This window comes from Diaporthe batatas, assembly GCF_019321695.1.
Source record: "Diaporthe batatas strain CRI 302-4 chromosome Unknown Contig00012, whole genome shotgun sequence".
Classification (NCBI taxonomy): domain Eukaryota; kingdom Fungi; phylum Ascomycota; class Sordariomycetes; order Diaporthales; family Diaporthaceae; genus Diaporthe; species Diaporthe batatas.
The window spans coordinates 767,375-781,505 of NW_025408559.1; the positions used below are offsets into that span (position 1 = coordinate 767,375).

At 54.1% G+C, this 14,131-nt stretch overlaps 6 protein-coding genes across 6 annotated transcripts; 3 read left to right on the forward strand and 3 right to left on the reverse strand.

The window, feature by feature from the left end:
* The first annotated feature begins 277 nt into the window (after nucleotides 1–277).
* On the forward strand, nucleotides 278–3,267 carry KVR01_009949 (uncharacterized protein). Its single transcript, XM_044792407.1, has 2 exons — nucleotides 278–861; nucleotides 1,035–3,267. Exons 1-2 carry the CDS (start codon nucleotides 845–847, stop codon nucleotides 2,608–2,610), a joined length of 1,593 nt encoding a protein of 530 aa, XP_044641197.1. The 5' UTR covers nucleotides 278–844; the 3' UTR covers nucleotides 2,611–3,267.
* Nucleotides 3,268–3,299: 32 nt separating this feature from the next.
* On the reverse strand, nucleotides 3,300–4,240 carry KVR01_010051 (uncharacterized protein; the record flags this gene model as incomplete). Its single annotated transcript, XM_044786495.1, has 2 exons — nucleotides 3,300–3,983; nucleotides 4,076–4,240. 2 exons carry the CDS (start codon nucleotides 4,238–4,240, stop codon nucleotides 3,300–3,302), a joined length of 849 nt encoding a protein of 282 aa, XP_044641299.1.
* An 802-nt stretch (nucleotides 4,241–5,042) lies between these two features.
* KVR01_009780 (uncharacterized protein) lies at nucleotides 5,043–6,897 on the reverse strand (the record flags this gene model as incomplete). Its single annotated transcript, XM_044792121.1, has 4 exons — nucleotides 5,043–5,572; nucleotides 5,660–5,933; nucleotides 6,032–6,595; nucleotides 6,694–6,897. The coding sequence occupies 4 exons, from the start codon at nucleotides 6,895–6,897 to the stop codon at nucleotides 5,043–5,045; spliced, it is 1,572 nt and encodes a 523-aa protein (XP_044641028.1).
* A 2,156-nt stretch (nucleotides 6,898–9,053) lies between these two features.
* KVR01_009896 (uncharacterized protein) lies at nucleotides 9,054–9,716 on the forward strand (the record flags this gene model as incomplete). Its single annotated transcript, XM_044791637.1, has 1 exon — nucleotides 9,054–9,716. One exon carries the CDS (start codon nucleotides 9,054–9,056, stop codon nucleotides 9,714–9,716), a length of 663 nt encoding a protein of 220 aa, XP_044641144.1.
* Nucleotides 9,717–11,219: 1,503 nt separating this feature from the next.
* On the forward strand, nucleotides 11,220–11,988 carry KVR01_009870 (uncharacterized protein; the record flags this gene model as incomplete). The annotated part of the gene is made up of 3 exons (XM_044785346.1): nucleotides 11,220–11,326; nucleotides 11,410–11,897; nucleotides 11,981–11,988. 3 exons carry the CDS (start codon nucleotides 11,220–11,222, stop codon nucleotides 11,986–11,988), a joined length of 603 nt encoding a protein of 200 aa, XP_044641118.1.
* Nucleotides 11,989–12,692: 704 nt separating this feature from the next.
* On the reverse strand, nucleotides 12,693–12,947 carry KVR01_010101 (uncharacterized protein; the record flags this gene model as incomplete). The annotated part of the gene is made up of 1 exon (XM_044786248.1): nucleotides 12,693–12,947. The coding sequence occupies one exon, from the start codon at nucleotides 12,945–12,947 to the stop codon at nucleotides 12,693–12,695; it is 255 nt and encodes an 84-aa protein (XP_044641349.1).
* Nucleotides 12,948–14,131: the final 1,184 nt, after the last annotated feature.

Below are 14,131 nucleotides of genomic sequence, written 5' to 3' on the forward strand. Positions count from 1 at the left end.
GAGTGGATGAGCCACACTGATGAGTGACTAGGCCCAGCTTGCCTCCCAATACAGGTTTCGCGCCAACGGCCGGGGTAGCTCTAGGGGGAAATGGGTGAGGCTGGTGCCTACGGGTCATGTGAGTTAGCGTCAAGGTCGTGTATTGGAGCAGGCGTGGCTGCGTGGGAAGGGGACCGGGTTGGGCAGGTTGGGGTGTGAGGCCCCCAAAAGGTGGGGTGGCAAGTTGCAAACATCAAAGGTGCTGGCCGCCTGTCCATTGGCTGCCAGCCGTCATCGCGTCACCCCACACACGTATGGGACCGTATTCTTGTTGTCCGTCCTGCCGTCCTGCCGGTCCTGCCTGCCATCCTGTGCATCCTCTTGTCCATTTGGTGTGGACGGTACCAAGCACTGCTGCGTTCATAAAGGGCGACGCGACCCCCTGGCCGCCTGGTTTCCCACGCGCGACCCGTCTCAAGCCCCATCCGCGACCGCCATCGGTCTCAGTCAACCATCTCGCCAGTCTCCTGCTGGTGACTGCCTGCCTACATTTTTTAATCTGCTGCCTCGCCACCACCAGCTTATTTACACCCTCCTGCATTTTGTTTACACCAAAGAAAACCACCGCACCTGCAGACCTGCAGACCTGCAATGTGCAGTGTGCAGTGTGCAGTGACCCACTTTTGCGTGCAGCTTTGACACTTGATCGTCTGGCAAAGAAGTAATACTGTGTGTGTTTATTTGCCCTCGACCCTCGACTCCTGCACCATCCTGCAAGGGCCCATCCTCCTCCTCAATCCGCCGTCCAAGACGTTGCGGTACTGAGCCCAAATCGGCCACAACACTCATCCACAGACTCACCTCAATGCAGCAATTATTAGAGTAAGTTTTTCGCCCGCCCCCTCGCCCGTTGTCGCCTTTGATCGCGGCCCACTCTGGCCCATCACAAAGAGCTCGGCATGTCAAAGCAACCATCCCTTGCCCCATGCTGCCCCACCTGCGTGCAGCTATCCACCCATGGCCTGTCCCTTTTACTGACGCGACGCGCTTATTAGGTCTCTACTCAATCGCAGTCCTCTTCTTGGCCAGCTGCTCAGCTTTGTTGACATGGCCGGCCTTACAAATTTCAAGATCGCGCCTCAGACACCACCGCCATCCCAAGGCGCCGACTCCATGCCCCCGAATGACCATGCCGTCGCCGTCACTGGCCACCAATCACCGGCTGCTCCAATATCGCCTCCACAGAACACAGAACCTAGGAAGCCAAGACAAAGACGCGTAAACCGCATCACCCGGCCCGAACCTGGTTCTCTGTACGACATACTCCATGAGAACCAGGGCGAGTCGCTCTTCATCATCCCAATATGTTGGCAAGATCAGCATGCCCGTCTCCTTGGCGTGCAATGGGACCACCACTCTACCATCCACAGACCGGTCCCCGACTTCAATTCCATGTCCCTCAAGTACCCACAACGTCCGACAAAGGTCGCTACAGACTTGAGCAGCGATTTAACCACCGTCCTGGCATCAGATCCCAGCCATCTTCAGATCGCCGCACTCAAGAGTGTCATGGCGACACTTTTCCCCGCCACGCTTTCGAAGGCAAGGTCTGATCTCAACCTCGAGATTCGCTTCGGGGACCAGGTCCTGAAACGCGGTGTTCGTGTGCCCATTGTATGGAAGCAGTACGACCAGAACAGCCGTTCCTTCGACAGTGCTTCCACCAAGGTGGCGAGCTCCTACGGCCGGATACCTAGCGGCAGTCATCAGTCTTTTGCGAGCCAGAGCAGCGACTGCAGTCGCCGTAGCTCTCAGTCGTGCTCAGACCAGCCTGTGCTGGCCTTCATCAACAGGACACATCTACACCAGGTTCGTAGCAACCTGTACCGTGTGATGCCCGGACCGAATAACACCGCCAATGTCCCGGTCGATAATCTCCAGAAGCTGCGGTGCAAGCGCCTTGTTCCGCAAAACGCCGACCAGGACTCATATCTCGTCGCCGTCATGCTGGCCATCGCTCAGTGGCAGTGCTACCCCCAGCGCTCCAAGTATTCCCCGAGATGGTCGTCGCAAAGTTCGTCTCAGACATCTCAACCGGGCCAAGATTCATCCTTCACCCAGCCCGAGTTCCGAGATGTTCCCGTCAAGATCATCACACAAGATCACTCATCCGCTGAGTTCATCATCTACAGCACTACTGTCTCCGCCATCTTTCTCGAGCGGTTCGCCTACCCGTCAAAAGCCCCTAAAGCCGCTGACACGCAGGGCGGTGGCTTGGACATCAGCGTTACGAGAGTACCGATCTGGCCTGTTCTTGGACTGAAGGAGCGACTCGCCAAGGCTCTTGGCACCGAGATTGCTGGTGACTTGGCCAGCCATGACATCGCTGATACAGACATCGAGACATGGGAGACAGAGCAGGAACGAGCCTTCCGCCTCGGAAACCTGAAGAGGAAAAGGGAAGCGCTATCGGAAGTTTTTAACAAAAGCTTCGAATCGACGGAGGGTGCGTCGCCTGTCACGGTCGGCCTTGAATCGGGGTTGGGTGTCACTGTCGCTTCGCCTCCGGTCTCGCCGCGGACGCCCAAACGGAGGCGCACACAGCCAAATACCCAATTGGAGGTCTGTTAGTCACCGGCATCACCTCTTTAGTTGACACCTCCGCACTGTATGCGAAGAGGCTGCAGATATTGGTCCTCGCCGGTTTGCAACCCGGAGGTTAAGGACACAGTATGAGCAAGCTGAGGCCCTTTGGGGGTTGCCTTTCATCCCTTCTAAGGCCTTTTGAGTTGGCTCAAATCACGTCCAATTCTTCTCAGTCGGATTTGTTATATATGAACCATGACACAAGAGAGCGGGCCTGCCTCTTTATTCGATTTGCAAGGCATTGGATCGGGGTGGAACAGGATTCTGATATTTGATACCCTGGCTGCCTCATGGACGGGATCGTCATGGGTGCATGGGACGGCCAAACTCGCGTCGGCTTATTATGGAGTATCACGGAACAGCACATTCGCATTAGACAGTTGCTGTCTAGCTGGCGTTGGGGGACATGGAGACAAAGATAGGCACATTCAACAAATACAACGCGGTATCATTCTGACATGTGAAGAAGGCCTCTAGTTGTCAGTGACAATATGCAAGAGACTTCCGGTGGCTTGCAACCAGCGTGCCTGTAATCCTGTCCATGAGCACGTCAAGAAGACAACGTGGTGATTGGGCATGGACTTGAGCGTGCAATGATATTTTCACATACATGGCGTCGGGGCATCCGCCCTTGGGCAAAATGCGACTCGATGACATATTCGTGCGCTCTTACATCAATTGACTCGTTCAACTTCAAATGACAGCCGTTTTCTACTAGCCGCGTCCCAACCCCGTCTCGACTCAGCAATTCCCAAGCCCTCGTCGAGAATCGCCCTGCAATTGAACTTCAGCCCTGTGCGCTCCGCTATCTCAACCCACATCTTGTTGAAAGTCTCGACGCTATGGATGAAGATATGTCCTCCGGGCTTCATCCCGCCCTCCACATCCCCCACCGCCTGACCGAGGATCATGGCGCCAGATGACGCAGGCCGGAGCAGCTTCACACAATTCTCAAGCAGGTCGCGCTGCCTGTCCCAGCCGAATAAATGCACAACCTGGCCCATGTGAATAATGTCTACTTTACCCACCAGCCCGCTCAGGGGGCTGCCCTCGCCGAGGTCGAACGCATCGGCCTGCACCAGCGTGGCGTTGAGGGTTTCCCGGTCTCGAAAGAAATCGTACCCGAGCCTAATAAATTCCCCTTGCAGTTCCGCGCCGTGCAGATTTTCGCTGGGTGCGCCATCGTGCACCAGTTTGCGGATGTCCTGGCCGATGCAGCAGCCTATGTCGAGGTACGTCGCCCCCTCCCCGATGCGTGACAAGACACTCGCGTACGAGGGCTTCTTGCTCAGGCTGAGGTTGAGGAAGCGGAACTGCCCAATGCACGGGTAGGGGAAGATGTCCCATGCCTTGTCGCGCTGCGAGTTTGGGTTGTTAGATGTCTTGCTACTTATGCGCTGGAAGCTATCTTGGGGAGAGACTTCAACACAAGGGTTTCGGGCCGTCATACCATTGCGATCACATACTGGTCAACCTCCTCCGGAGGAATCTTTGAGTATTCCTCGAGAAGCTTGCGGGCCGCAGGCTCTATGCCGGGGAAGTCCTTGTCGTACCAACCCACGCTCTTTTCCTTTGTGCCCACTTTGGGCCGCACGGTCGCGTTAGGCTCGTCCATTGTTTCTTCGAGTTTGCTTTTCCTACATGATAAGGAAGAGAGGGCCAAGAAATGGACTTCTTCACCACCTGATCTAGGTTATCCCAACTGCCGGAGTCGACTCGCACTAACCAGAATCCTGGATCGTCATCGACGGGAAACGGCTAAGACGGCTACGCGGACGCTACGATGGTGAATTAGGGTTTCATTAGTGGTTTCGAATGCACGTCTAGCAAGTAATATCCTCTAATCAGTAGCTTCCATTGCATCTAGTTGACTGGACATTCGTGAAGTGGTGTCATGGAGATGGACATGCTGCCACTTCACCGCAGGTTATGACCTGGAAGGTTCTTTTCGTGACATCTCCAGGGCTGGAGTCACTTGGGCTCCAGGGCCTCCAAGGTTCTTAGCAAGGCGGTTGCTTGGACTGCAGAAACAAGCAAATAATCTCGGTTCTCTGCGTTTCTTTAAACCTTGTAGTGTGAGTTCCTGACTGGATTCAACAGTTCCCCTAGATCGTCGGTTCAGTACGAGGTGGTCGAACCATCAATCGCTAGAAAACGTTTATGACCTAGCTATCGCATTTTAAACTGAAACCACACTGTATCGACATCGTATGCTCTTTAAGCGCTGGGTCTTGAGCGTTTACCACCGTGTGAAGGCGCCATGCATGTCCTCGGACATATACGGAATAGAAGCGAAACCACACGAAACCACACATGTCGTGTGCAATTGATAGAAGGAAAGCTTCCAGTGAAAAGAGTCAAGTAATCCGATACCTAGGTACTGATCTCGAGAAATGGCAGACTCCATTGTTTTCAGTTCATGTTTTCCCCCGAATGACATCTACCTGCGGCTCGATTTCAGGGTTGCCTAGATGGCTTTCCGGGACGCCCTCATGGACCACAATTTCGCGCTTCCGAGCTTCATACACAGCTTTCGCAGATTCCGTGGTCCGCATGTAAGCTATACGACCTTTCGTCAACCAGAACCCGATGGAAACCACCAGCATAACGGCAAACACCGCGATTGCGTAATTCATATCCGCGGCAGCCGGAGCGGGCTCACCGGGGAAGAAGAAAAAGACAGTCGTGATGGCACAATATATGACGGATGTCCAGTTTATCAGCGGCCCCAGCGATCCTAAACGGAAACCTCCAGGCGGGAGTTTGTCACGTCCGGCAATCATAAGCGTTACGATCGGTAGGGCGTATGATACCGTGAGTGCGATCGTTGCTGTGCTGATGATTGCCTCCAAAACGGTGTTTGCGAACAGATATAAGATGCCAATAAGGGCAACAATAACGCCCTGCAGCACAATAGCTCTCGCCGGGACCTTCCAGGTGGGATCAACTTTTGTGAAGTAAGCGCTGAATGGTATACCGCCGTCTCTTGCAAAGCCCCAAGTAAGCCGCGACCCGGTGGTGAAGATACTAACACCTTGGCCAAGACCGTTGAAGATAAAAAGGGCCAGTAGCACGGCAGCGCCCTGGAGACCAATTGCATCCTGTACCAGCTGCATGAAGGGCAGGTCTGAGTTGACGACGGAGTCCAAGTCTTGGATGCAGAACAGGCAGACGAGCATGAAGATAAACCCGCTGGTGGCGCCAGTGACAACGGCAAGCCACATCGCTCTAGGTGCATTCCGACGTGGCGCTGGTATCTCCTCGACCATGTGGATAACCGAGTCGAAGGCAGTTAGGCCATAGGCAGCCTGGAGGAGACCCGTAAACCACTGCAAGATGATTGTCAGATACACAGGTAATTATGTGGTAGCCGGAAACAGCTCCAGGAATAGACGCAGATGCTCACCGTTACTCCGTCACTCCAACCCGTCTGGTTAATCCAGGCTCCAAAGACGAACCGTCCGGGCTGGAATTCGAGGCCGGGCTTGGTTCCCACCGCAATCAGGAGTGCCAGGCTGAGAACCACGAACAGTCCTACAAAGCCGATACCCACAAAGTCGTTGAACAGAGGCAAAACCCTGTCCTTTCTGCAAGCGACCAAATTAAACACCGTGAAGAGGACGTTTACACCGAGGTAGACTAGAAACTGAACCCAGCTGCTGCTCGCGCCTGTCCATTCTGGATCGAACATGGCCTTCATGCCGAGCAGGAAGCTTGTCATGAACGCCGTCTGTGATGCGGTGAGCGTCCACCACCCGAAAGTGTTGATCCAGGCGCATATGTACGATGTGAATCTCCCCCATGACGTGTCCCAGAGCCGGAGGACCCAGTAGGCCTGTCCCAGAGCAGTGGGCATGCTGCTGCATAACTCCCCCAAGGAGATCACAACGCATGTGTTGCAGACGGTCACAAGGCATAGCCCCCAGAGAATGCTGATTGGACCGCCATTGGTCAAACCACTGCTAAGGTCCTTCAGGAAATCAGATTGGATCAGCATTCTCGGCTCTTGATCTTGCTGAAACCTCGTCGCCCCCGGCAAACAAGGTAGAAATGGTCATCTGTGCTCACCTGCGCAAACGTGGACCATGTTCCCAACACGCAGAATGCCAGTGCCAGAATACTCCAGATATCAAACTTCCGAGTCAGGATCTGCTCGTGGCCGAACGCGGCCAGGTCGCAAGCATCGACCACGTCCTGGTCAACGGCATCGACGGTTTCGAGGGGTGCCTGTGCCGTAGTCTCCTCCAGGCGTGGAGATCTGCTTGGGTCCATGTTCAAGTCGCAGTGTGCGGCAGGAAATGCACATTCAGAGCCACTGCAGCATGATGGCCGACGACTAGGCCCTTGGTACTCGTGATGCAAGCGAGAACATGGTCACAACCAGCTTTTCCAAGATGAAAAACAACCCTTGGACCAAGGTACATGTACAGGCTTCCTATCCCAGGGCCAAGGTCACTAAACCTTCCATGGCGAGGGTACTGATAACGGCTGCGGCAATTTTCAGTAGCTCAGATAGCCATCCCCATTGCCGGGCCACACTGGTACACGTGCAGTGTTGCATCCAGATCTTTGTGAGGGGACGACCAACTCTGACCATATCCCTGCTAGTCCTAGCACCCGAGAGCCGACCATGAAGAGCAGCAGGTGGAGACTAGCGTGGAGTTAACTTTACGTTATCGACTCATGAATAGATAAAGATGGAGTAGGTGACTTACGCGAAGACCTGGACTAAGACGCGTGGTTCCCGGGTGGTAGGTGTGGTATCTGATCGTGGTGTTGATGCCAGCAGCGTGCTGATAAGCTTCCTGGCTCTGCCTCATAAAGTTGAAGGGCTTCAATGTTCGAGATCAGCCCCGGATCTGCGTGGTCGGAGTTGACCCACAACATTCACCCCAGAATTGTCTAAGCCAAGATTCACAGCGTACAGGGGTCTGAAAGGTTTCCAGATACGGTAGTATTTAAGAGTGATGAGGGGACCAGAATTGACACGTTTGTACAAGTATTACATTGTTGAACGTAGTAAAGCATTTTTATACGATAAAGGTAGTCAGCCTACGAGAGGCTTCGGTGGTTCACTTATAGACAGCATAGCTACATTCGCGACTGACCGTTATCGGAATAACTACATGTGTAGGTAGACATCTGGACCTTGTCTCACAAGTGTTAGGACCTCACCTGTTGTTTTCCATAGTCTCGCAAGATAAGCTGCAGATCCTCGGTCTTGGGTTAAATACTTCTCCAGCACTTTATCCCTTTAAGAGGCTTGGAAAGCACTTGAAGCTAAAATGCCGAGACTCGGTGCACAGCCTTGGAACTCTTGATACCTGGCGTGCAGGTGCTATTGAATGTTGCCTTGTACCGCCTAGTGGGTCTGGCTAATTCTTGCCAGTAGTAAAGAAGACGCTTTGGTAGAACTGTAGTCAGCTCCAGGGCCTGTCGCGCAAGCCATGAAAAAAGACAATGCGAAAACGTGTATTTGGTTGCAGGGGAACTCGTCAAAGGCGATGCACTGAGAAGTGATTTGTCACGATCAATTGATATGATCGGGCCGTTTGTGAAGTGGTGATGTATTGTACATGTGTAGACCATGCCAATAGTATGTCCCAGCTTCGCCCTCCACATTACTAGTAGGCCTTTGTCCAACACTTAGTCTGTAACTTATGGAACAATAGACTGATGGCTGCGAACTTTGTTGGTGAGGTTTTCGTGATCGAATTCAGGGCGACCTCGTAACCAATGCTGACGACCGGGCATGAGTATGTAAGTAAGATGTTTTGAGATGTGTTTACGTTGATCAGCTCGTATTAACACCATCACGAATTCCTAAGCCCCAAAGGAAGACTCACTGCAACATGCCTAGCTAGCTGCATATGCCGCCTTAGGCATCCAGGCTGCCAGGGTGGGTGAGGATACAGTCTACGATGTGAGTCAGCACTGAGCGGCGCGCCACTCAAAATCGTTTCCTAACACCGTTGGCGTGCTGACAACTAGTCATCATGTTATTTCGGGAAGAGGTTAGCACAACACGATACCACGTCAATTCGGTGTTGTGTGCAGCCGTTGGGATCGGTCCTCTTCATCTACCTGCGAGAAGTAGGTACTATTACTGAGGGAACGCGGTCCGATAACATGGTCTCGCCTGTACAGAAGCGGCTAGTACGGTGCAATAGGACATCTGTAGCCTCTGTTCCTTCGCGCCATATTCGAAGGATTCTAATCGCCAAATCGTATCCTGGTTCTGTGTCGCCCGCCGGGTGACTCAAATTATGGCAGGAGTGGCCCGACTTCACTCACGATGCCTCTTGCTCAAGCTTGATATAAAGCCCAGCAAGGAAAGCCACTACAACAGCAAAAGCGTGTGCAATAGTTCCACCGAATTTCTGCTTTGCATATGCACATGCACCCTGCGCACTCAAGCTGCTTTCACCATGAAGAAAACTCTCCGCAGCATTTTCGGGCGCAAGCCCAAGCACCCAGACTCAGCTGCGAATCAGCCCTCCAACCCAAGACAAGCCAACTCTGCGACAGCTGGGCCAGGCCCGCAACAACTCGTTGCCCCTGATCCGTTCGAATCGGAGGCACAGTTCCAAGCCGTCAAGGATCACCTGAGCAACCTAGCAGCAACGAACCCGGAGCGATTCGCCATGATCGCCCGCCCGGGAGCCTTCAGGGCGGCAGAGTTCTGGATGACAGAGAACTTCCCCGATGCACAGGTCGTCAATGGTGGGTGCTTCCCCGGCGACATCAGCTCACTGGGCAAGGATGTGCGCCCGGAAGACACCCAATTCTTTGTGGCAATGGACCCCAAAAACCCAAGGAAACTGGTCGCCGTCAACCTGGTGGTATTCAATCTGGCCTTGTCACTACCAGGCAGGGGTGGGCAAGCCCTGGGGACGCCAGAAATGAAGGCTGCGGAGGATGGGCTGCTGGGACTGCTCAAAGGATGGCAGAACGACGGGATGGCTGATGGGTTCCTAGTAATTGTGTCCATGGGCGTGGACATGACCATTTACAGGTTTTCAAGCAAGGACGGGCTGGTTGATCCTCCTGAAGGAGTAGATGTCATGCCGAAGAAGGTGGTACCGCATTGAGATGGCGCTCACAACCTACCTAGGTATGATGAGGTCAGGGTGTCTGTCGTGACAAAATGACTTATGAAGGAGTGATCGATCCTACTAAGGAAGACACGTTTGGAGTCAACCGGTGTTCGATTTATTTAATACCCGGGTAATTAATTTTACGGCTTGAACTCCCGGTGGAGACATTGGAGGGCAACGGATGAGAATCGTTAGAGCATTGATTTATAGCGAGCAACCCCATACAGTGTTTCGACCCTTTAAGCTACTTGAGTACCGTGATAGTAGACTTTCTTAATACTTGTGTTGGGCCCTTGAAAACCACCCCAGGTCATATGTGTCCCTCTGGGGGGTCCCTGTTGTTTCTTTTATACGTCTTCCATCCCGTGCTTCCGGATAACATTCACAGCTGATCAGGCTGACCAAGAAGGATAACACACATACGACCGAATTGGGTATCTGATATGCTGTGACGTACTTTTGAGCACTCCGATATCGCTTTCGTATGTTGACTAAGCTGAGACAGAAGATGGCTAGGGACCCTGATGGCTGACGACGACCAAGGGTGACTGCACGTGTTCTCTGTTCTAAGTTTGCCGGTTCAGTCAAGCGAGACCCCATGGTATTGGGTAACTAGCAGCAGCATGTCATATCTGGCACACTGACACGGGGAGCACGTTAGCAGACCTGGGCCGGGATCACGCCACACGGAAGCTCAAGAAGCGGGTTCCACTTCAGAACGCCATCCGGGGAAGCGAGGTCGTGATTGGGAATCGGGCGGACAAATTGACATGTAGGTGTAGATCTGCTATCAGGCAGTCAGGATGGAACAGGCCAAAGATCGTCCATGCCACTTGAGGTGCGTTTGTCAGGGAGGGCGGGTTGTCGAGCAGATAGACAAATAGAGGAGGGTCAAGCTGGTGGTGAGGTCCGAAATCCCGGGACAAGACCGGGATGGGACCACCGGCGATAACAGGAGGGAGAAAAGGCTGGAAGGGACTTGGACAAGCCGTGGACCTTGGAAACGGGGCGAGGCAGGGAGGCCCACAATTCTGCAGACACTATGTAGAGACGCGCCCCACCAAGGCGCGACGGATGGCGTTATCGTCACTTATCGAGAAAAACCGGACCTGAAGTTTTTTGTCTCGCTCCATGTCCCCTTTTCTGTCAGGGCTCCAGAAGTTTCGTCAACTCGTGTGGATCCTCACCTCGTCACCTTCGTCAAGCCAGCCTGCCAGCAAGCCCGAGCCTTGCGAGATCGGGATCACCAACTTGTACCCTCTACCTGCCCTCTCAAAAGTGGGCTCGGTTCTCTGCGCTTCTGCCACTGAACGCGTTATCTAATCACATCTCAACGTTTTTCACCCCTCGCGTACATCTCAAAAGCGTCCAGCTTGGCCTTATCTCGCGACCGCAAGCTCCCAAGCTCCTCCTCAAGCCTATCCGACTCGCCCTCGCCATTTCTGCCTGACACCACCCGTCTTCTCCTTGCACCAGCCCCCTCAAACATCAGTCAACATGTCCAAGGCATTTGTTCAGAAGCCCGCCCCGGCCTTCACGGCCACCACCGTCCTTGAGCACGGCGAGTTCAAGGAGGTCTCCCTGGCCGACTTCAAGGGTCAATGGTGAGTCGAGTCTGCAGGTCCCACGCCCGAGCCCGTCTGCAGTCCCTTCACCTCGGGTGGACGCTCGCTCACCATAATCATAGGGTCGTCCTCCTGTTCTACCCCATGGACTTCACCTTCGTCTGCCCCACTGAGATCCTCGCCTTCAACGACGCCCTCCCCAAGTTCGAGAAGCTCAACACCACCGTCCTGGGTGTCTCTACCGACAGCCACTTCACCCACCTGGCTTGGCGCGAGCGCCCCCGCAAGCAGGGTGGTCTCGGTGAGGACCTGAAGCTGCCCCTGGTTGCCGACAAGAACTTCAAGATCGCCCGCGACTACGGCGTCCTGATCGAGGAGGAGGGTATCGCCCTGCGCGGTCTCTTCATCATCGACCCCAAGGGCACCCTGCGCCAGATCACCGTCAACGACCTGCCCGTCGGCCGCAACGTCGACGAGACCCTCCGTCTCGTCGAGGCCTTCCAGTTCACCGACGAGCACGGCGAGGTCTGCCCCGCCGGCTGGCAGTCCGGCGGCGAGACCATGAAGGCTGACCCCAAGGGCAGCCTCGAGTACTTCGGAAAGCAGGGTGGTAAGTCTCGGCCCCTCAGCAGCGGAGACGCGGCCCCCTTTGCGAAGCGTCCACGTATTGAGTAGAGGGTTTTCCCACGACAGGTCAATAAACAGTGATATGTGAGAGACTGTGTTTTTTTTGTGACCCAAGACCGAGGAGCCGGCCCGATGACGAGAATCACTCCCAACCCGAGTGGACACCGGTGGCACTTGAAGGATTGCATGTATGGCCGGCGTTAAGCAGATGGACGGACCGACATAGACCATAGAACTAGACCTCAATATATCCCTGGGTCTCTGACCTGTTGTATTTGCATATCTGCCTCCAAAACCAGTTGGGCACATGTTCCAACCCAGCCAGCGCTTCAACTCCGGTGAGCACTTCGGCTGCCAATAGCAATCTGTCCCTAAAGCTTTCCGATGCTGATGCCACTGTAAAAACCCAACTCCGATCCTAATGCTCCACTGTACCCTGAGACACCGCCCGCCAGAAGGCAGTCATCCAATGACAGCCGCCGGTCCGGGGTTGACTTGAACTCCTGTCCCGGTGAGAATCCCAACCCAGCTGGGCTCGCCGCTCTGTTGCTGATTGACGCAAGTCGAGAGTTGATGGCCTCGATCACAACCGAAGGGGTACGTCCAGCCACGCCCATCCAGGTCCAAAACCCCAACGCCAACCCAGATTATCCCATAGGTTGTTGGAGGGCTGCTCCGTAGTACGTGACTCCGCAAGACAACTTATATCCTGCGGTAGCATGATCCGCTGCAAATAATTGGGAGCAGCTTGTAGCCAGACTCGGACCGCCCACTTCATCTAGTATCCGTGTGTTCTGTTGAAGATCAAATGTGGATTTGGGCCCGAACGGTCTGACATCATGGATGGGCGGAAAAGGGAAATGGTGTCTTCTTCGAAAAGTGCTTGTTTGGGTGGTGTCGGCGGCGATGATGCTGTCGACGCTCGCGGCACGTCGTCGAAGGGGCTACCATGGCCCGCGAACCTCATCGGCCGCGCACTCCTCTTGGAGCCCCTGTTCTTGAACTTGTTCCTCATTCTCCGCCACCAACCCATCTTGGATTATGTCGGCTTAGGTCATAAACTGCACGCCTTCGCTTGCGAAGTTGGCGCTTAAGCAATATAACGATTGACGGGAAGTAATAAGGCGTATCCCATGACAGAATTGCTCTCGCGAAAGGATTGAGGGGCGGACGCAGGATGAAATACCACTCCGCAGGGTCCCGGTACAAGAAGTGCAGCTGGAAACACAGTTTCGTTGTGGTGTTTACACAGCCACGCATGAATGCGTTGTCCCGGCTTGCCAGGGTCTTCCCTTCGGAAGTGAAGGGAGCTTTGTTGCGGGAGCCTCGCCTTGCGAGGCAGTTTCGCCACTCGCCTCGCAGGCCATGAAAATCTAGCCTGTGTGGAAAGCTGAAAGGACGAACCCTGGGCTTGTGTGAATCTAAGCTTTCGCGGACCCCCTCTGTTAACGGACGCCCGCGAATCGCATCCTGCGCGCATTGATGCACCGGCGTGGCTTGGCCAAGGGAGTCTGGATGCGCGTTCGACTCAGGGGCGAGCTCCAGACAGGCGGAGAATTTGTGCGGGACGGTTTGCGACATGTTTCGCTGGTCGATCTCGCAGACTTTGCGTGACAAGCGAACGACAAGAGGCAAGCCGACACGGCCGCGTCGAGACTGGAGATACTTGGGCTATACCTGCGCCATGTATGCATAGGAACAAATTCTGTAGCGTCACATTGCGTTTCTCTTGGAGTATCAATTGACGACTTCCCCTCACGGTCCCGACAGTCCTTAATATTCTAATCCCGCACCGACTGACTGTGCATACCACCCTCTGTTTGGGAATTACTTACCAGGCATGCCAGGAAGAGGCAATTTCGAAAACGTGAAGCATGTAAAGTGAAATGCAACCTGGATGACCTCATCACAAAATAAGGGCACCCCTATCCAGCTGAAGGGTATTCTTTATCCACACCCAAGGGTTCATGCTTTCACGTCTGATCCCGCTGCCGGTACCTTCCTCGGTAACCGAAGCAGTATGACTGGAAATTTGACTCAGATCAATCGCTTGTTGCTACTGATTGACCAAGTCGAACACGGGAATGCCAGTAATTGATGCCAGGTCTGCTCTCGAAATATTGAAGTGCCACATTAAAAAGGGCACGGTAGAGTCGTTTCATCCTCCAGGGCTAGCTACCGGCCGTGGGACTGGTGCTGCTGACATTAAAAGCGTGT